The sequence below is a fragment of the Styela clava genome, chromosome 3, assembly GCF_964204865.1.
Source record: "Styela clava chromosome 3, kaStyClav1.hap1.2, whole genome shotgun sequence".
Lineage (NCBI taxonomy): Eukaryota > Metazoa > Chordata > Ascidiacea > Stolidobranchia > Styelidae > Styela > Styela clava.
In genome coordinates, this window is record NC_135252.1 from 223859 (window position 1) to 246295 (window position 22437).

General features: G+C 34.7%; 2 protein-coding genes across 4 annotated transcripts; one reads left to right on the top strand and one right to left on the bottom strand.

Moving 5' to 3' along the window:
- The first annotated feature begins 3429 nt into the window (after positions 1-3429).
- Positions 3430-7701, top strand: LOC144421086 (uncharacterized). Of its 2 annotated transcripts, none has more exons than XM_078111301.1 (6): positions 3430-3671; positions 4240-4526; positions 4965-5133; positions 6184-6378; positions 6684-6826; positions 7010-7701. In XM_078111301.1, exons 1-6 carry the CDS (start codon positions 3510-3512, stop codon positions 7455-7457), a joined length of 1404 nt encoding a protein of 467 aa, XP_077967427.1. In that variant the 5' UTR covers positions 3430-3509; the 3' UTR covers positions 7458-7701. The 2 variants fall into 2 exon arrangements, with proteins under 2 accessions (XP_077967427.1, XP_077967428.1); XM_078111302.1 differs by having other exon boundaries at positions 4968-5133.
- Positions 7702-12992: 5291 nt separating this feature from the next.
- Positions 12993-21874, bottom strand: LOC120342947 (protein canopy homolog 1-like). 2 transcript variants are annotated; one of them, XM_039412003.2, is made up of 6 exons: positions 21719-21874; positions 20927-21042; positions 18004-18113; positions 16509-16635; positions 15719-15815; positions 12993-13282 (listed from the first exon to the last, which is right to left on the bottom strand). In XM_039412003.2, exons 1-6 carry the CDS (start codon positions 21834-21836, stop codon positions 13245-13247), a joined length of 606 nt encoding a protein of 201 aa, XP_039267937.2. In that variant the 5' UTR covers positions 21837-21874; the 3' UTR covers positions 12993-13244. The 2 variants fall into 2 exon arrangements, with proteins under 2 accessions (XP_039267937.2, XP_039267938.1); XM_039412004.2 differs by lacking the exons at positions 16509-16635; positions 18004-18113 and adding an exon at positions 19697-19891.
- Positions 21875-22437: the final 563 nt, after the last annotated feature.

Here is a 22437-nt window from a genome sequence, read left to right on the forward strand (position 1 = left end):
AATAGATTACATGTCGTTTCACACTACATTTTTAGAATTCTTTGCAAGGACTTAATTTTGAATAGAAATATTTCATCTTGTCGTGTTAACATATCAGAATCAATAAATAGCATTAGCTATTTTTATTTCCATACACGATGCAGATTTATAATTAAGGTTGTAAACATTTATGAATTCGTGGAAAACTCAGTCAACAGAGCATACGTCTATCGTTCAGGTCGTTTCATGTTTTTTCAAACATGTCTGATGTACCACAAAAACTTTTTTTTCAAATTCACCCTGTGTGTAGGCTAGTAAATATGTGGCTAACTTCTCTATTTTATGGTTACCTGTACGTATACCGGGGGTGAAATAATAATTGATATATCATTTAAAACAATAATTTAGATAAAAACTTATCGGATTTTCAGCTTGCCGCACACTAACTACAAGATTAAAAAGTCGCGGCACACTTATTACAAATCAGTTTTATTAAATCCCTCATTCGTAAATAATATGCTTTCCGGCAGTAATATATGATTAAAACAAGGTTTCGTGGGTCAATTGTAACAAGTCTTTATCGTTTTTAGCCTTTTAATTCTGTCAGCACATAAAATTAATATTTGCAAAATTATGAAAATGCAAACGGAAAAAATATTTTGTTGTACTATATATATATATTGCAAGGGTGGCCAACACGCCGATCGCGATAGACCGGTCGATCGCCACGTTTCGAGTAGTCGATCGCGTCGAAAGTTGAATTCCAAGCGAGCAAAGAATCGGACTTGAAGACCACTGTAAATTAGATAGAGAAGTTCGAGCAGTCATGTAAATTTATGGTTTGAGATTGTTCATTATTCGCTGTTTAGATAATCCATGGATACTTTCATCCAAGGTTTTTGGAGGAATTGAAAACACCTACGACTAAAAATAAGACAGGCCCTATTGAATTGTATGATTTGAATAAATTTAAAATAAATGATAAAATATCTACTCCAGGTACAATTACATAATTAAAAAAGTAACAAATTGAGTGGAATATAAAAAAATGCCAATTTTTGTGGCAACTTCATTGAGAATGCGCCCGCAGAGCCGAGCTTATTAGCAGTAGTGGAATTTTTGTATGCGTTTGTGCGGTTATCTGCGTATTCGTATCCATTCACTTTTTTTTTTTGTGACATTACAACAGATCAGTCGATCGCGAGCTATTTTGAAGATTTTAGTCAATCGCGGTCGGAAGCAGGTTGGCCACCCCTGATATAACGTATTACTGATATACTGACAGAAAACTTGGGGACAATTTAACAACTGGAAATATTTCACGTGAAAACATGAAATGTGAAAAGTTATGAAAGTAATATCACTTCAAAAGTCTCTTCAGTTTCATAACTACTGAAAGTTTGAAGAAAATTGCCTATAGTTAAACTTGCATTGTTGGGTTGGGGTCGAAAACGCATAACGCCCTATATATTAGAGAATTGTGGCATATCACATCACCTGTCGATGGACATAATTATAAATCTTTATACATGGTGATACAAAAAACGGAATCCATACAATAGCCTATGTTCCAAATGGACTGGATTCCGTTTTTGGGGTCACCCTATATATGTGTGTTAATGAACTGAACCCGTTGCTGATTGCAATATAAAAAAGTTCATGTTGCAGTTTTGAGTATTGTGGAAAAATCTCGGAAATTCTGTAAAAATCTGCGGCACACTTTCAGGACCGTAGCGACACACTACAGTGTGCCGCGGCACACAGTTTGGGAAATCCTGGGATATGCCAACTAACACGACTGGTTGATTATGTCGTAATAGTCTTTCCTGAACGTAAAATCTGAAGTTTGATAAAACTAACCGCCACAATAACACGTCTTTGGTATAAGTTCCACTCGACACCGCGACACAGCAATTCAGTGCTTGTATGATACAGTTGTTCAAATAGATCATACTCATGTTTGTGACGATATGTACACTATTTTTCAACTTTTTCCGTTACCAATGTCTCCATCGACGATACTGGGACTGTGTAGAATGAAATTAGATTAGAATGCTTCAAAATTTTGCGGGTTGTTAGTCGAACAGGAAATTATACAGAGAGAGAGAGAGAGATATTATTATTTCGTCAACCAAAAATACAGTCATCAATAAAATAGCACTAACAAATAATATTGTTTTGGTATGGACTGGAGGGAGCGATGCGGTCATCGAAGTCAGCTCCCACCATATACGCTGATGTGATTAAGATTAACACTGAAAGATGACCAGTGGCAAAAATAAAATTAGGGGATTCCTGGGTAAATGCATTGTTATGAACGTTTGTTTTTAAAGGAAAAAAAAAGAAGAAAATCAAAAAGGGGGTGTCCGGTGTTGCATTCATTAAAAATTAATCTAAAGCACCCAGAATGATGTGATGGGAATTTATACTTATCTGAAAACTAAATTACTAAATTCAATGGGGTTTGGACGTTAATAATCAGAAAAAATGGATATATATACACAGTGGATCAGGGACAAAAATTTTATTGTGATGAGAATGTGAAGAATAATTTAGTGCAACTCAGTGATACATACACAGTATTGAAAAAAGTAACACACTGGATAGGGCAAGAGGAATTTTATTCATAGGGTTGTCATAATCTGAAAATGTTTGAAAAATTGCAAAAACTTCATTATATAATATATATGTTTGGGATATTTAGAAACTTTCAAAAATGTTAATACTTATAAGTATACCTATAAAATATAATGTTGATGAAATAGAATGAGTATACAATACGCATATTAAAATATGTAGTACCAGTAAAGTGTATTATTAAATAGCAAATCTGACAACAAAATTTTCAAATGTTGACCTCAAATACATGGTTGCATAAAGACAGAAATTGATTAGCTGCTTGCTGAGAATGAGTTGACTAGACATGCATATTTGGTTTTATAGGAATGTATCAGCTCAAGAGCTAAATGCATGGTATTATAATTGTTCCACTCTACCGCAGGTTGAGCGCTTATTTAAAATCTTTAAAGCTAACATTGAAATATATTTTTGTAACTTGTGCTTTCTTAAAATTATTTCTACTTCATGGGATCATTTGACTGTTAAAGTATTTATTTTCAAAGTGCTGTGTTGTATGTTAATTCACATAGGCTATTTATCGAGCTTTTATTGTTTGCTAGCCTTTCTTAATAAAAACGAAACCGAATGATTTTCAGATTTACTTTAGAAAATTGCTAGAAATGAAACTGTTTCATTCAGTCTCGAATATGCACTACGTAGAGTGCAATTTTTATGCAAACGAGCGCTTAAATAATGCCACTAATTCTTCCACATGGCTGGTTATTGGAATGGCAGTCAAATAAAGTTTTCAATTGCCGCTATAAAAATAAAGCATATAACTTTGAAAAATAGAGTGTGGATTTTTTATCTTTTCCCGTCGTTTTCAGATTTTCATTGTTTGGATACAGAAGCAGAATGTAACCTTAAATTATAGTTTAGACCATATACACTTTAGGAAAATAAAACAGTGAATGGACGTCAAAGAACTGTTAAATCACACATACGTATTCCCTGCATTACCCAGCTCAAACTCTACTACGAATACGATACAAGGATACAGTTCAATAGAGACAGCAATAGGAATTTTATGTGCTTGCATAACTCTCAGTGTAGTGCTGGTTTTCTTGTATAAGGTATAAATACTTTTAAGAAATATTATTTATTAAATCTATTTGTGAAGTGATATTTTAGGTGTAAGAAAATGGAAAGTAGAGTAGAAAATACAAATGGCAGATAATAAAATGTTAACATATAGGAGTATGTCTTCATCTGTAAACATGTTGAGAGTGCGATTGTGAACATAAATAGAATGCTTCAGCACTGAATCTTTTAATTGAAAGTTTGGCCATTTAGTAGGACCAAAAGTTCCTTATTTTACCAATTCATTTGTTGTGAGCATTCACATTTTGCATGATAAAACCAAATCAATTTTCTGGGATATTTTTCGTTCACTACAATTTAATACTAATTTCTACGGAAATTTATTTCTACAGCATTTTCCTATATTAGAGGTACATCCCCACGTCCCAAATATGTACTGTATGATTCAACTATGAAAAAAAAAACATTGTGAATGTAATATGATATAATAATGAGAAAGAATATACACCGTTTTCTTGTTTGAGTTCGTTTTTAGAGTGGTTTATGCCAGTCATTTCTACTTGTAGATTTGTATTGAATATAATTTATACCGTGTTCCAGGTGGTCAAGAAAAAACAAGAATCCATGATCGCTGATTTGTCTCACCGAGTTCATTTATCAATGACAGACACCGCGTATTCTGGAACAGAGACAGACTCACAACGTCGGGAATGTAATAATTATTCATACATAACGATACCATCCAAGAAAAACAATAAAGTTGCTCCTTGCGCAATGAATAAAACACAATCCAGCGAACAATTTACGATCTGCTCAGAAAACCAACTTGGCAGTATGACAAAAAGTGCTCCACAATATGGAAGTCTAGGGGAGCGACAAATAAAAAGGTATTTTGGTCATATTTTCGTGAATATATTTTTAATCGCGGGACTGGAAACAATTATCAATGTAAATTCAGATAGAGATATTTAAAATAAAACCATAAAACCAGCAATATTATTGAATGCTATTTCGTATCAAGCAAAAATTATGTAATTGTACCATATTAATTATTTTGCTGCTATTCAAACAAGCAATACTATTACGTCAAACTTTTTACTATAATCATTAGTTCGAAGAATCTTTCATATTTCCGGGTTTCGTCTAATTTAAAATCATCTAATAAACAAATACATTTTGATTGTTATTCCTCAATACCATGTTTATGGACAAAGGAAGTAACCCCAAGATGACCAGGCCTAACTGATACAAAGTAATAAACAAAATTGTGCTCAGCATCTTACATTTAAAGTATAAATAAAAGGAATGTTTCTGGTTTCATTCAGAAGAATTCGAACTTCAACCACTGCTACTGGAACGCCGTTTGATTACAAACGGTATATAGATATAGATAAGTATGATGTCAAAGATATTCTACATTCCGCTAAGATTGACATGGAAAATTTAAGACAGAGAATTAGCAATCGATCTAAAAATGCTGGTCGAGCAAAAAAGGTAATTTAGAATAAAAATTGTATATTATTTCACGATGTAACTATAACTATTGCTCAAGTGGCAAGAGCCTATTAAATTTTTTGATCTTTTATGATAACTTAGTTGATAAAAAGCCCTCTAGTGAAGTCTAGGTTCGTTTGTCCCTTGGTATCTGTCTCTGGGGAATAGTATATAGTAGTGAAGGGGCAGCAATACGCTATACGTTAACCAATCTTTCTTTGAATTCTGAAATATACATATAGTAAACTTATGTGTGCAGCATCAAAGTTCAGTAACGACTGAGATCCTACAATAAATGATGCATTGAAGCAGTTTGGCGAGGCGTTAACTTCTTGTTATTGGGAATGATATTACACACCAAAACTGTGAAGTTCTAAAAATAATTTTCAGTTGACGAAAAATTGCCAAATCAATAGCCGCAGACTTACCATTTACAAAACTTGTATATTTAAAAAATACATCCAGACGAGAATATTGGTCAAAGACCGAAGACTTATCGATCGAAAGTTAGGGGATCCCCCAAAACAGCGCTCTTACTCCATAGTGACACCTTGTGTTCCATCACTAATTAATTAATAATTCGCTAATTATACGACATAATTTATCCAAAATCAATAGGCTTCTGGTACGACATATGATGAATGCACATGCAAAATCTGGAGCATATTCAATCTTGGTTTCGTGAGATATCGCGTGTATCTAACAGACAAACAAACAGACAGACAAATACCTATCAACATACTTACCGATTAAAATCGATAAGTAATAATACACACAATTGAATGCATTATGTTTAGTCATAAAGCTGATGTTCCTGTCAAACCGATTGTGATGATCATTTAGTTCCTTTTTTAGGTTGCCAATCCGTGATATTTGCGATTTTGCTTTAAAAATGATCGAGAGCGTTCTCAATGAAATATTTTATTTATTGTTCTGTGGGTCGTGATATAACTCACAAAATATTACTGTTAGCAATTGTTGTAGGCTAATGAAGTGCAAGTTAGTATACCAGTATCCAATTTTGTGAACCGTATAAATTGAATATTTTAGTGCATCGAAGAATGCAATTCTATGTTGAACAACGCAAAGGGACGCGTAAAAGAACTTTTGTCAAACCGAAGCAGAGAAGTGAAAATTTGGCAAAAAACAAAAGTTCGTGAATTAGGAAATGAAAAAAAAAGTATGTCCAGAGTACGCCCGATAAAGTGGACAGCCGACAGCAATGATGTTCTAATATCCATGCAGGTATTTATTTCATAAAGCAACAGTGATGGCGTGATCCAACAATGGTGTAAATTCAACAACATAATGAAGTATTTTGAAATCAAATTTTCCATCAGTTCTAGTTCTATTTTTTAGAGAGCAAAGCATACAATTGTTTGGCTCTTTTTTATATATTTTAGTTGACGAGTCGAAAAAAAAACAGTATTTTAATCAGATTTACCATTCTCAACACCAAACCTGTAACAATAAATATTATATATATAATATATTATTATCATCTGAGACTATATTAAAAATGTTAAATTTTGTTCTATCATTATCTACAGTACTGGTTTCAAGGATTAAAACTACATCCGCAATTAAAAGAAATTGCAGAGGATATCGTAGCATTGCAGAGCCTACATAGGAAACAAAGTGAAGTAGAGTGGAGACAAATTTCAATGCTTTCAGACTCTATCAGTTGCATCAGGTAAAAATCGTTACACATCCTAATTCTGATACCTGATTTTTCACACTTGCACCCCTGAAACCGTATAATTAAGACGGTTGCAATTATGTTTTTCTTTCTGAAAAAATAACAACTTCGTTTTAGTTTTATGGCACACCGTCTACTTATTTCAGAAATGTGGTAAACATTTTATTTAATATTCAGTGCATCTCAGCCAATACTGAGGAGAGCAAAATCTCAAGTGAAAGAATTAGAGCAAGCTAACAAAGCTCAGCTGAAGAAATTGACAGCTAGAATTGATTGTTTCGACAAAAATACCACATCGAACAGCTCTGGGGTTGGAAAAAATAGTCGAAAATCATTTTTGTTACAGCCCGGTAAAGACACTGCTTCAGATACGACAAAACTTTCGATTGCACATCGAAGCAAAGCGACTTCGTATCATAAGTTAAAAACTTCAAAATCTGAAACAAGAATAAAGACAACAAAACTTCCTAATCGAGAAATCAAAAGAAACGCAGATGCCGATCGACCAAGTGCCTTACCAAACCAAATAAAAACGCATCAAATGCCCAACATAGAACGTGAAATTCCCATACCGATTAAAAATAACCCAAACCGCCGTATTCAAATAAGAAACGTAGAAGCATAGCAGTTGACACTTTGAAATTCCGTAGTTTGTAATACCTTTGCAGAGTTTTGATACCAAAAAAATTGATCATGATATTCCGGAATTAAAAAAAAATTTAAATGTATATAAGTGTTTACTTTATTAAACATTATCTTGTATTAAGAACTAGTAGAACATATATTATAAATAAATTCAACGCGAGGTTTTTTCGTAGTTGTAAGCTCTCAGCTTCATGCAAGCAGAGGCGACATTGCATTACACATGTTAGCGAGTATATCGAATCTACTCATTTCAATAGTTTCAAGTGAAAGAGACAAATGAAACAATATACTTTTAAAATAGTATAAGAATGAATACACGAATTTCGGGAATACAACAGGCCCAATTCGTATCCAATAACTATGACCATAGTAGCGTTCAGCTCAAATTTGACATTGTTACACCGCAATCACATTTTGCGCTGCGTCCTGCCCCTAAGAGACCAAATAGATTTAAACAATCTATCAAACAACAAGGGCATGGACAAAACAAATATAACAATTACAAATAAGAAGTCTCGTTTTGAAATATAACTTGTAGAAGTTTCATTTCTCCTCATTCCAAATATTGTAAAGGAAACGCTACGAAAGATTTTTATTGTTACTTCGTCTGAGATATATCGCATAATAAAAGTAATTTCGACGAGGCATATTTTTGTCCATCTCAGTTTGCATTCTTGCATGCACCTCTTCCCGCGCAAAAGTTTTTAGTTATTTATTTAGAATTTTCTTCCCTGGAGGTAAAAGACAGGTAGGCCTATAAAGTATAGATCACTGACTGGTATAGTTAATGAAAATATATATATATAGTCTACAAACTTCATTGAAATCTCGTTGTGTATCATCACAAATGTGGTGCGCTTGGGCGTAGCGTAGCCTACTCCTGCATGATGTTTTCTGCTTATAGCTTCGAAATATTCACTAATGAAATGTAGGTGAGTATTGCGCTAGAGTTCAAAATTGGAAGTGAGTATACATAATTGATAATGAAATGTGGGCGTGTTTGAATTTTACTGAAATATTGAATTTTCAGCAGGAATTTTACATTGCAGAGCTTTGCGCAAAATTATTATCACACGTTCTGACGACCTCAATATGAGTTATATATATCGCATGTAGGTTTCTATGAACCGATGAGTGAATGCTTTCTTCCACTTTTGACTGCAGTTTGAAGTCCGAGAAATGAATGTCTTAAACCAGAGGCTTCCCAACGTTGTCCAGGTGGACCGCCATGCTCCATGGGGCCACATCACGATTAGAGGGGGACCACAGATGCTAATTATATTAAATGAGTATAGATTTCATTAAAGATGTTGCTCTATTGATATGTTGTTGGATGAACTAAATCACCAAATGAGCTCAATCATGTTAGATTAGTGCTTGGATTATTAGGGAGCATACATTTTAACGATAATGCAGAAATGAGTCTCCATATTAGAGACTTTTTTACCAATAAATTTTAATATAGTACTAAAAACTTAAATATATTGAAAAAAAACTTTTTGTTTTGAGTACCAGTACTAGAAATATGATGCACGGTACAAGCACGATGACAAAACTGCCCCAATCTATGCGAGTCGTCTTGGGGGTTCATACGACTTTGAAGGAAAATTTAGGTGTTCACAGCGAAAAAAGGCAAGGAAGCCCTGTCTTAAGCAATCAACGTTTTTAGGACGTTTCGGTTTTCGTAATTCTAAAGTTGCAATTTTTAAATTGACACTACCAATTCTTACAACTTTTAAAACAAAAAGCGCTGTTCCGCCAACGTATTCTCTGTCGCCGACGCCACTATGTCACAACAATATTTATTTCGACACAATGAAATGCTATCTAAGGTTACGCCACAATGTTCGTGGTAGTTCCAAGCTTATCCCAAACTTTTTTCACAATTACCAGCAGATTATTGTGAAATATGTCCCGTAAGGCAGCGGTTTCCAAACTTTTTGTTTGTGCCGCGTCAAATTACCTGGGAAAAACTCACGGCGCACTTACAAGAAACATAAATTGCTGGTTGGTAAATTGGTAAGTTTATGTATTGAAGGGTATGCGGCTTCTGCGCTGAACACATCTTTTTGAAACGCGGTGTTATACCTGGAGTCCTTGTCCTAATATGGAATATATTCGAGAACCAACATTATTTTCAGATTCAAAAAAGAACTAATTTAAATTTTTTTACGGAAATTTTTTAGAAAAATATCTGAAATATTTTGGTTGAACATTGATTTCAAAAATATTAAATCTCCAAATTTGAAGTCTCCCGTTTTTAGATACTTAAGGGCAAGCTTTGTTGAATTTAACAGAATGTCCCATGGTGTCAGGGTCTGTCCGAATGTGCCCCACAAATGGGGTACAGTGGGACACTTGACAAACGATTTTCAAAGCATTTTGGTGATAAGGTGTGTGTCGCAAGCGAATTTCTTAGTCTCGGAATAAAAAGTAAATTTACCCCTTTCTGCATGAGTCCCGCAAAGTGAAATGAATGTGAAGAATAAACGGCTCAAAATATGCAAAAGAAAAAAGTGTCCCAACCTTCCCCACTAGCGGATATTCCAAACGGATGGTTGCCCGAAATTCAATAAATTCAGAAGACTGAAAGTTCTGATATCAAATCGATAAATTGCTCAGTTTCGCTAGTTGCTAAGTACTCTGAAAATATAGGACACATGGTAAATGGGTTGCGTATCGAATCATGCTGTTCCATACTTTTAAATAATAATGTTCAAAATGACAAACAAGGCCGTCAAGATGCTGATCAAAACCTTTTTTGTTTTCAACTTTCAGATTTTGTGAAAAATATGTACTTTTAATATTAGAAAACAATCGCTCTTTTCGTTATTTTTCAATAAATCCGCTTTCCATATTTCTAGCTCTTTTGAAAGCCACTAATTCTATCAAAAAACTTATAGTGGGAGTATTCCTCTTTGGAGACGGGTGTTGAGACGGTTCCATTACATTTGAACCCACGACAATTGCACCTGCATACTGTTGAACCTATGGAAATTTTTTTTCCACGGATATTTGAGCCCATATTAACCCTAATCCATGGGTTTTAGCACCCGCATATAGATTGAACCCGCGGATATACGCATGGGTTCAAATGTACGGTCACCGTTGAGGCAACTAAGTTTTTCAGATATATCGCACAGATATGCCTCATTTCTTAAAAAAAACTCGGATCTTCAAAATCTCCAGTTCTTTCGTGGTTTCCTTGTCGCAAGAACATAGCATCACATTTCAAAATTCATGAACACGAAAGAGCACCTCGCCCTTTGACAACAAGCGTGAAATGCAGTCGCATAACAATAAGGGGTCATGTGTAGTTGACGACTTTTACAATATTTGAAAGTAGCATGTTTAATGGAACACTTACCAGTGCCTCACTTGTAGGCCTATCACACAATGCGTATATTGAGCATTCGGGGCCACATTTTTAACCATTGCTTGAAGCCTACTGCAGTTTGGAAACCTCTGCCGTAAGGGGACTCCATCGGACAACTATACTCGCCTACAGTTTAATATATTTTTGTTTCTTTGTTGTAACTTGGCGTCTATAACCTCTTTAGAATTATCTTTTTCAAATACGCCCCATATCACTAATCACACTTGTGCAGCTTAGTTAGTTGAAGCTTATTACGTGTTCCTAAGTAAATGTTATATAGTAATATTGAAGATCTGAAAAATATTAGTAATAATGAATATATATACTATAATAGTGAGTACAAAGCAAAACTCTTCCCCAGAGAGAAATTCGTCCGTGATTGGGAAACGTGGACGCAGGGATTCGGCAGGTTTGCAAAGGCTAAAAACCGCCAGTCTAGAAAATATATACGCAATGTAACTACACCAAAAACACAGACTTCAGTAATACAATGTTATATTTGTACTCTTCCGCTGAGCTATAGTGGCACAACTCCACTATTTACCATATCATTCATTGTCGAGAATATTAATGAGATCACAAAATCTAAAACCCGTTTAAGTGAATTTTTTGTTGTAGCTGAATTCGAGGGACAGCATGACAACAGGCAAGAAAAGCACGGTTATTCCGGCCTCCTTGGAGACCACGGATCGGTTATCTAGGAGCACGAACAAAATAAATATAATATCTATGTATTTTTATAGAAGAGAAGAAGCAAAAATGTTGGAGTAGGATAGGATAGGATTTACATATTTATCCCGGGGGAGAGGAAAGCCGATAAGACGGCTTATCCATATGGCGAACCACGGCCTCTCGTCCGGTTACCATTCCAAGTCGGGTATGGGATTAGTTTTTACTGTATTGTTTGTTTTCGGAAGCATGGACTTGGTGGTGGAGGAAGCCGTAACCGACCAGCGGTTACGTGAACCACCCAACGACGGCGAGGAGTCCAGCAATCCTCTCGCACATAACCATCCCTGCATGGGATTCGAACCTGCGAACCCACGCAGAGTAATTAGAGGTGCGGTGGCGAGCGTATTCCTAACGCTTAGCCCGTTGAGCCACACCGCCGCGCCAGTCAATTGTCTTTGGTAGTTTGAAAAGCATTGGCATGGGACATAAACCTAAATTACATTTTTTCCCCAGGGATATACTATGAAATGTAGCAATTTTCTCATTCGTGTTCTCGTGATAGCATTATCTTTCACTGCATCGTCGTGATCATCCCGCTGCATAACAATCCTTGCTAACAAATAATTGACTGTTCTCCACCGGGTGTATATCTGTGCGCATTCCACTTGAACCACTGCCGACTGCATCAGCAGGCTTGTATTGTTAATTGCAACAATAGCGGGTATTTTGAAATAGTACTCTTTATATTACCCGTATGTTTCAACAGTGTTTCCCTATCTGTGGGTCGCCTGAAAATATTTTCGGTACGATTTTTTTTCAAGTAAATTTGGTGATTCAAGATGGCGCACAACCTGAACATAGGTGTACCAGGTTCGGGTTCAGGTTGTGGATTTGACGAAAAACAACCATACAAATATCAAGCCGTAAAAAAAATTGCTCAAGGCTGCAAACTCCACACCCATGTAGAAATGATGGGCAATGACCCCAATATGAATAATCGCAAATAAAAAAACTTAGTCTGAAAACAAGGTTGGTCCCAAAAAAAAACCTTATCTGTTGGACTAATAGTATGCTCGTGGGTAAGAACATGCAGAGTACGGGCCCACTTTCCCTCCACTTATTAAGTATTGTAACAATCATCCTTACCTATATATCACCTAGGTAATGTTCAGCCTCAACATCATACCGTAACTTGAACAGTTGGTGTACGAAGGCCGTGGGAAATTTGCATTTGCTGTGTTATTTCAATTTATTTTTCAACGAGACTCAAACTTTTGACTTGTTATAACAAATTATTCGCATCAGAGCTACGTAATGCGTATTCCTAAGTAGTCATGCACAATGTCTTCATAATTTGTGAATAAAGACAACATGCAGACAATTCGCATCGCATACCCTGGAACACCTTCTTACCTAACTGGCAGTTGGACCAATCACCTCCACCCAACACTTGAGCAGTTCAAGCTATAACCTTCATAAACCTTTATTAAAATATGGATAAACAAGCATCGGCCGAACCAATTTTGAGATGAAATGAATTAGAAATAGAGAGGCTTCAATCAGGATATGCTTCGAAATAAAATTCTGCTTTTGGTCAATACCAGTGAATCACAACTAAGCTCAATTACGAAAGAACTTTCACCCAATTATTAGTTCAGCGTGATGATCACCCAGAATATGCCATATCAGCTGATGCAAAGCTCCACTTTTCGACAGGTATCAAAGCTCATCTTTAGTTTGTTCATCTTTACAGTACTCTGAAATAAAAACATTCATGTTGTACATGGCGGGTATGCTTGAATTGTGTGTTGTTTGGGGTAATTGGGAGTAAAAATTCATTTTACTACGGAATTAAGCATGGTTGCACAACTCAAATTGGGTTTGTGGGAGAAACTAATTACTTTATTCTCAGTTCCATATCGCACCAAGGTTATCAGAAAAGGAAATCTCCTCAGTGCACAATGACCGAAACAAAAGTATTCAGTCCCAATGGGCTATTCCAAATGACACTACGGGACAATTCCAAAAATTTTGCATGTTGTTAGATTCAATATATTTTCATATTTTCAGCTACATGTTTTGTTTTATTGTCCAATCAGTTGCTTTATTGAATATGTAAAAAATTGCACAAAAGTTACACCCAACCTTACTTAGTAGATAAAAAAAATATAGTAAAATATAGCGTGACACTACAGGACGGCAAATCCACCATGCACTAACAGTACGTTGTGTTGTGCTGTAAATTTCTGCGATGGTACAGTGGGAGCCCATAATATTTTCTGGTGCAGTAGCTGAACTACCCCTCTATGTGTTGCTCAAGTTACTTAATGTAACACTGTAAATCCATGCCAATAATGTGCATATTGTATGTGACACTACAGGACGTGACATTTTTCCCCTTCGGAATAGCGGCATCTATTATCTCTTAAAATTCTGGTGATAAATCGTTAAATGGGTGAAGAAATGTTCTACAGCACTGCAAACATTTAAACTTTATTAACTTAAATTCAGTGCATCAATTCCATATGAAATAACTGTACCACACAATCAAACACTTTGTGTCCGGAATCATCACAAAATATGTCAATTATACCAAAATTTCTACATTTCAGGCCATTTTTTAAAAACCATCAAAAACCTGGGTGAAATTTTAAATTGTTCGATGAAATGAATGCAGTCCAATAAAATTCCAATGTCTTTTGATATCAAAAATAAAAAAAAATTACTTTCACTACACTTTTCAAAAATTGATGGAATTCAACTTTTGCTTGGAATGGCCCCAATATGGAATATTCGGTGTCCCATACATCCACATTACCGTGAGATATATAAGGAGCTTAGAAATGTTTCTTTCAGGAACCCATGAATAATGGAGTACAGATTCTATTGGCGTTCATATGTACATTATTCTCCAAAGCTCTAACAATACTTTCTCAAACATTTTTTGTTACCTATGGGTGAGAAATCCGTTTTATCACACTGCAATAAAAAAATGCCAACGGTGATGGGGCAAGAACAACATTATGAAACCTGCACAACAGTCTAGCAATATCTTATTGCAGTTTTCCCAAAACAATTGTATAAATTGCCTTCCCTTGCTCTATTCCAGTGGTTCCCAAACTTTTTTGCGTCGCAACCAGTGGTGGGATTCAGCTAGTTCGCACCGGTTCTACAGAACCGTCTCACAGAATTTTATTAGATCAGCGAAGCAGTTAGCATTACTGAAAAAAAACATGACTTTTTGTGACAGAACCGGCTGAACAATATGACTTTTGTGATGGAACCGCCTGACAAAAAATTTGAATCCCACCACTGGTCGCAACTCCCTTTGGATATTTTCTCACATGCCGCGACCCCTTCCATGATATTTTGGAAAGCTTCAATGAGTTTTTTGCAAAATAGATATCTTGAATCAATTCAAATACCATCAATTATTTTATTATCCGGTTATCTTAAAAATTAAATTTTTAATTTTTCAGATTAACAACTAAATTGTTATTAGATGAGTAACACGAAGGTCTTACAGTTGCCACTTAAAACAGACACTTAAAACAAAAGAAATTTTGAAGCTGCCACATCTACAAACATTTCCTGCCGCAATCACAAATTCAATGGGGGGAATTCAATAAAAAATGGTTGGTAACCACAGACTTCTAGTCAAATTAAAGCTGTCAACAGATAACATGGTTTGGTAATTCCAACATTGTTTGTTCTGCAGACCCAGTATGAATACCTCACCATCAAAAACATAACCTCAGCAGTAAAGTATATCTAACAGTAAAATGGAAGAATGTCAAGAACTTTATGGCGGTATCACAAGTGTTTTCATACTCACTTCCACACTATGCAACAATTGTTCGCAGTAGCATGTCCAGTGAAAGTAGGATGCCCGTTTTCAACACCAAGGCTGAGATAAACCAGATGCGAAGGAGATACTCAATACAACAATGCTGCTATACACTACTAATTTTGTTTGTATGCAATGAAAACTCTTAATTTGCTATAAAATTACACCTTTTATCACAACCATTCCTGTCAAGTCTATATAGTTTTAGTACTCGATTTGCTGTCAGTTGAGTGACGTGTAGTTGCTTGAACCGGATTTGAAAAAGTTTTACCTAATTATGAAGTATGTGCATTCTTTACCAATATACTTATTGAACTGGCCAAACTTTAAAAACCAACCCACTTACCTCCAAGATCTCTGCATACTTTTTCAATAATATTTTTGTCACCTTTGGCGAACAAAGCTACAAATTCATCTTCATGATCTTCTATGATACTTTCACACTGGGATACAAAGCAGGATTAATAGGTTTGTGCAGAATTCATAGGAAGCCCCAATCGAAGAAGGGCACTTTAAATTTCATTCCCATCACATATCCCATATTAGGTCTTATTTTCACCTGTTTCACTATGATAACATCATTAATAAAGCATAATTGCTATTTTCTTGGATTTTAATAAACTGAATAATATTTATGTGTTTAAATGCATAAGTAATTCCAGATCCAAAAATAATTTTTGTAGGATCTATTATGAATAGCCATCCCACTGACATAGCACTAAAAATTGGAAGCATTACATATACTGTTTACAGCAAGTACATTTCCTAGTAACAAAATAAAACTGTCATAATGCATAGCAAAAAAGTGAGAAAATTTCTAACCACCTTAATTACATGCCAACTAAATCTAAATGAATTTATTATTAATAACAACTATTCAATAAAACAATGAATAAGTTCATATTTAGTATTGTGTTATTGAAATCAAAAAGCATGCAAGATCACTGAAAATCAAGTTAATTGATAGCATGAATGATATACATGTTAATTGATTTTACATTATTCAAAGTTTAGGCATTAATAAGATATTATTTCAAGACTAAGAATGAGACAATCAGACATTGTACAGTTGTGAGTAAATTAGTTGTGCAATGGAAATTGTTTTAAAATTTAGATGATACTAAATGTGAACTCACGATGAATTTAACTTGTTTTGAATCGGTATCAGGAGGTTTGTCTCCAGCATTTTGTGCATTCTGCATGAGCGCTTGGAAATCAACATCACTTGCCATATTACCATCACGAGTCACCATTCTTTTCAAACTGTGACACATAAAATTGGACTCAATTCAACGGTTTTCATGAAGCATAAATTTGTGGAACATATACAGTTTGAGGTTTCTGGGTTCAAAGTGAGAAACGTATATATAGGTTCTACATCTCATTGTTGGCATACAATAAGCCAAATCAGCAATGGCAATTGAATAACTGCCTTTAAACTAAATCTGAGTGGATCTTTTTCTGAAATTTTCGTCTGAATGATTTGTTTGCAATAACATTCATCACTACTCAGAGGCTCAGAATAACTAATGAGGAAAAAGTCAAATAGCAATTCAATTTGTACACATCAGTATATAAGCTTATGCATAGAATATATTGATTGTGGCCAAATGTTTGAACAATTTGACTGGTTCAACGAAATAAATAGTAACCGAAACAAGGGTTTAAGACAGTCACTCAAGATGATTGTATATATAAAAGGGATGGCGAACCTTTTACAGTGAGTGGGTCAAAAAATACATTTTTATCACAGAATAGAAGAGAGTGGGTCACATATATTTAATCAATATTTCATCTATAAGAAACTTCTGAAACAAATCTCATTAGTTTCTGTTGGTGATGGTGTAGTTTTGGGCTTTACTTCTATCAGGAACGGCACTCGATTTTATGAAATTAGAGTACGAAAACATGCATATGAATTAACAAAAAGGTTTAGGATGATGAGGCAAATTATTTTACAGTTCCAAGCAGTTTGGAGGGAATTCCACTCTGATAGTGTTATATTTTCCGATCAGCTTCCAACCACATTAAGGCACTTTTATACTGCCCCATTGTTATTTCAGATTTCTGGGTTTTTATTTCAAATCTGAAAGATTTTTTTTTTCTCATTGCCGTTGTAGGCGAGAAGCTAATAAAATGCAAAGTAGCACCCAGTTCTCGTTTAATTCCTAAAACAGTCTGCAGATGCATTTCCGAAAGAGACGAGACGTTGCGAGAAATGAATGGATCAACTGCATTGTTATGTCATAAACGATGTCAGAGCTAATGAATAGCTGAATAACAGTACACATCGGTGCAGACATGCGTCCAAGATTAGGGGTTTTGAAAATTATATTATAAAAAAATATTATACCGGAAATGATCAGTTGGAATATGAGCGATCGCAGCCCTGACTACCCAACGGTACATTATAATAGTTTAGTTATAGTTAGACTAATTTAAGGCCAGCTTTATAAATTTTTATCACTGATATTTTAGCATTTTTTTTTTTCAATTTTATTCGTGCCTTTGCGGGTCACAATAAAAAGCGGTGGGTCACTTTGTGACCCGCGGGTCAGTGGTTCGCCATCCCTGGTATATAGAATTCATATTTTCAATATTCATCTGATTGCTATTTATTTTCAGTATCACCTCATTCTTCCAGTTTCTTTATCTTTATTTCTCACATAATCACTTGAAAGTTCTGTGCAGACAGATTCCAAAACCTCTGTTAGGTGACCTTCAGATCTAGCATATGAAACCTGTTTTTTTTTGTATTTTGTCATGTGAATGTTTTATATTAGCTTTGTTTTTAGAAGTGTAAAATATAGGATTATCTTTATCAGCACAGAAATGTATATGCAATTTTGTACATTTGTGTATATATGTATAGTGTTGTATTTTTGCATCAATGTGGTGTGTGTTGTTTTTGTATATACGGGTGAGAGAAAAAGAACAAAAACAGAATTAGCTAAACATGCTGATCAAGTCAAGCTGATAAACACATAAATTATTTTTGTCTACACAGTGCAACACAGAAATCCCAATAATGGAATTGATTGACAAGTGACAATGATCAGATATTACAAACACTTTGATTGATAAGACCGGGTGAGTTTAACTGAATGTTTTTGTTTTCTTTTAGTACAACTAGCCAGGAAATCAATGTATGACTGATTGACTGATCACTTTAATTGATAAGATCAAGGGCCCCATTGGCCAAACTTCGTAAAAAGCCGCATTTACGAGCACGTAACCTTGTCTCTCAAAAACACAGTTACTACATATCGTTAAGTGCGATTCACGAAACATTTTGTAAAAACCTTACGCCCAGTCACGCAAGTTCTCTCGAAACGGTCTGTTTTACATTTTGCAGCCTGTGACTTAAAGTTTGGGGAATATTGCAGTAATCTATGGATGAATGAAATAAATTCTGAGATACATACTGTTAAACTACTTCTGTAACAGACAACAAAATAGATGAATATGTAATCCCATATTTGATGTTGGTACAGTGTTAGTTGGCATATATTGGTGGGTCCACAGCTACTAGACTACAGTCACTCTTACCTAAATTAGGCATTTAGGGAATTTTCATACCAATTTTTGTATGCAAACACCACGGCATTTGTTGGGGTGCATGTCGCACATACTTGTCTTAGGCCAGTAAGGTATTGAACATGTATCCCGTCTTAGTTGTACCGTTTAATTATTATGTATATACTGTTACAAATAAACACACATACATTTTAACCTGAATTCATGCTAGAAACTGGCCAAACTACTGTTAACGAGTAAAATTTTCCCCTAGTCAGTTTGCGAGCACTCCGGCGCGTTAAAGAACTTGGGTGAATACAGATTCTCAGTAAAATGAGAGAAGAAGGCACTTTACGAGACGTCTGTTTTGGTGAGCAAAAAATTCTCTCGAATATTAACGATACTTCGAGAAGACCATTTTTGCCTTTTACGAGAAAGTGGGTGCTTTACTAACACGTTAAACGATAAAGAAGTTCGGCGAATGGCGCCCCTGGTGAGTTTGAACTAAATGTTTTTTCTTTTAGCACAAATGGCCTGAAAAATTCCAAACTCTCCTTCCCAATTATATGACAAATGAAGGAGATAATGTATGTATGACAAACTAAAAGGTGGAGGTAATAAGCTGATTAAAAGAATGAAACAGACTGTGATAAACTTAGCTAGGTTCCATACACAGGGCATATGACATCATTCGAGATAGTTGACCAAAAATATATCTTCAGGATTCCAATCAAAGGATTAAGTAAAATCAACTACAACAAATTAGTATGATGAAGAGAGCCATGCATCACACATTCTACTTCCTTACAGCATATTTCAATTTTTTGGAGATGTCGCCACTAATTGAAATGTTGTTCAACGCAATTGCCTCCCCATCCCGAGAACTTGTCCTCACATATTCTCGTTTTCCTGAGTCAGATTTGGATTCTGCATAGCCATTCATTTTTGAACATACATCTTCCAATAACTCAGTTAAGTGTATTTCAGATCGGGCATATGAAACCTTTTGTTTTTATTAATTCAAGGATCTTATTAATTGAGATAATGATCAATCGAGTTTCCGTTAACATTTATGGCTAAATTTGTCAACAACTACATAAGCACATTTCTCATAAATCAAGATTTGGTTGTATTCATACAGTTGCATTTTAAGCATATTTCAATTTAAAACAAATTTATGACATACAGATTCAAAATACACAGTCTAACATTCGATATTTCGTTGGATGAGAACAGAAGGGGCCTAAGTCACATTTTTGCAAAATTCACTTTTTTCAATATTTTGGGGTTTTGAGCCATGCTCTACTACAAGGTGGTAGTCTTGAAATTCTGAATTTCTCAATACTAAAAATTTTAGCTGGACTTAGAACTATAGAAGTTAAGAACAGAATGGGCCTAAGTCCAGCTAAAACTTTTAATATTATGAAATTCAGAATTTTAAGACCACCACCTTGTAGAGCATGGCTCAAAACCCCAAAATACAGAAAAAAGATAGTCCCAAGTTCCAATAGGATGGGCATAAACATCAGAAATAAAATGTCTGAAACTTACATCCCTAAAAATTTGTTCAGTGCAACTTAGGCCTAAGTCACCTTGTTTTGCCTTGCATCCCATACAAAAAAATTCAGAAGAATGGGCCAAAGTCCATTATGGGGTTAACAAAGCAGGAAGGAATTGAAGCTGAAGTGCCAAAAAATATTGATTACAAAGATATTCACATCCACATTAAAATAACCAGAGCTCAGGTCTTTACTAAGTGTGAAAATCTAGAAATTCAAAAATAAAAAAATTCCAAATGTTTTTTGCGTTTTTCCCAAAACTCAAAATTGTGACTTAGGCCTGTTCTGTTCTCATCCGTCAATTTGGAAAATGTTAATTGGAAGATTACACCGGTATTGAACTAGCTCTAGTTTTAATTGTTTCTCAAAAAATAAATTCTGACCAGGAAACAAAATGTCTCAAGTTCTTCAATAATTCCATTATGAACAATTATGCATCATATTTATATATAAATGATATTAAAATGATATAACGTCACCTTTGATGACTTTTGTTTTCCATTTGGATCAAGTCTAAAAGTTCCAACGTCAATTGTTTTCTTTGGGTCAACCTTGTTCACAATGTATTCAACTTCGTTGACAATGGCTTTACATGCTGCTCAAAAATAAAAGGTTTCAAAAATCAAATTGAGTGAGGAACCAGGTGAATTGATAATTCGTCTCAGTCAAATGTTCGACTAGGATAAGAATACTAAACAACAAAATTTGATTTATTTACCAGCCATGATGTATCATACCCGAATAGATACTGGGAAGATTTAAATTTGTTTCAAGAGTGAGTCATTTTTATCAAATTTGTACTGCCAATGCCAACATGTTAGGTGAAGAATATATTTTCAAACGAGGTTAATAAAACTTTTGCAGATAGCTGATAATAAAAAACTGACATGGCAGGCAGCGAACGCCAGAAACAAAGTTCAGATTCTATTTGTTTACTGTATCTCATTATCATTAATCTTGGAATCATTTATGTCAGTATGTAAAATACTGTTGTTGTTTGCTTACAGTAAATCAAATTTTTAAAATTGACCCGATGACAGTAAAAAGAGAGAATGTGAAAAAAGTTCAGAAAAATTGAGAGAAATTTCCCAAATACAGAAATATTTAAAATTTTACCCTTTACCTTCTAGTGAATATTTATTATAGTCTACCAATGATTAAGCACAACCTGAGCATAATTGCTGATTTAAAATCCTTCAAAAACAAATGACCACATATAAAAAAAATTATTTTATAAAAAACATTCAGTTTTCAGATAATGTTAGGCCTACCTCCACAGTAAAGATCCAAGTCTTTTTTTCCTGAAACTGCAATATACTGAATCAAAGATAAATGCAGAAATGAATATGTCCATCTAAGAATCATGGCTTGACGACAAAAAAGTTGCATAAAAACTTGTTATACTAAAAGTGTCAAACAAAACATTGAAATCGTTAAAGGAATGAATGAAACATAGGCAAAACAAATTGATGTCGTTATTTCAAAAACCCATTTTTGTACTTTAAATAAGGCTGGTCAAACTTTCAAAGGAATAAGATATTCAAAATAAAATGTCGCTTAAATTTAATAGCAATTAAACTAGGGTGGCTTACCCACTTTGCGGCCATGACCTATCTGCGACCATCAACTTCATCGATTAAATTAATGCCGAAAAAATTAACGAACCGTGACGATATTTCTCACGCGGTATCGTCCCCTTATCCCTCGTAGCTCTGCGAAATTACACTAAAATGCGGCCACAAATAAAAAAGTTACGACCGAAAACCTGACCGAAGAAAAAAAACGGACCATTTTACCATGTCGCAAACTACCCATTGTTCCTTCAAAAAAGCTTGAAAATCCATACAAATATAAGGGATAAAGAGATGAAACTTGACAGGTGGGTAGAGTTGTGTTTCTTTTAACCATCTTTAAAGTTTCGCGTTACTACCTTCAAAGGAGGGGGAGTAGGGGGATGCGCATTTCCAATACGTCAATAATATCTTTGTCA

Bases quoted from the DNA above. Each gene is read 5' to 3' on its own strand.
- LOC144421086 (XM_078111301.1), top strand. From the start codon at position 3,510: ATGGACGTCAAAGAACTGTTAAATCACACATACGTATTCCCTGCATTA. The intron at 5,134-6,183 runs GTAATTTAGAAT...TGAATATTTTAG, and splicing joins ATGCTGGTCGAGCAAAAAAG to TGCATCGAAGAATGCAATTC. The intron at 6,379-6,683 runs GTATTTATTTCA...CATTATCTACAG, and splicing joins ATGTTCTAATATCCATGCAG to TACTGGTTTCAAGGATTAAA.
- LOC120342947 (XM_039412003.2), bottom strand. From the start codon at position 21,836: ATGCAACTTTTTTGTCGTCAAGCCATGATTCTTAGATGGACATATTCA. The intron at 16,636-18,003 runs GTGATACTGAAA...TATGTGTCACAG, and splicing joins AAAGAAACTGGAAGAATGAG to TTTGAAAAGAATGGTGACTC. The intron at 15,816-16,508 runs GTGAGTTCACAT...TTTGTATCCCAG, and splicing joins CAAAACAAGTTAAATTCATC to TGTGAAAGTATCATAGAAGA.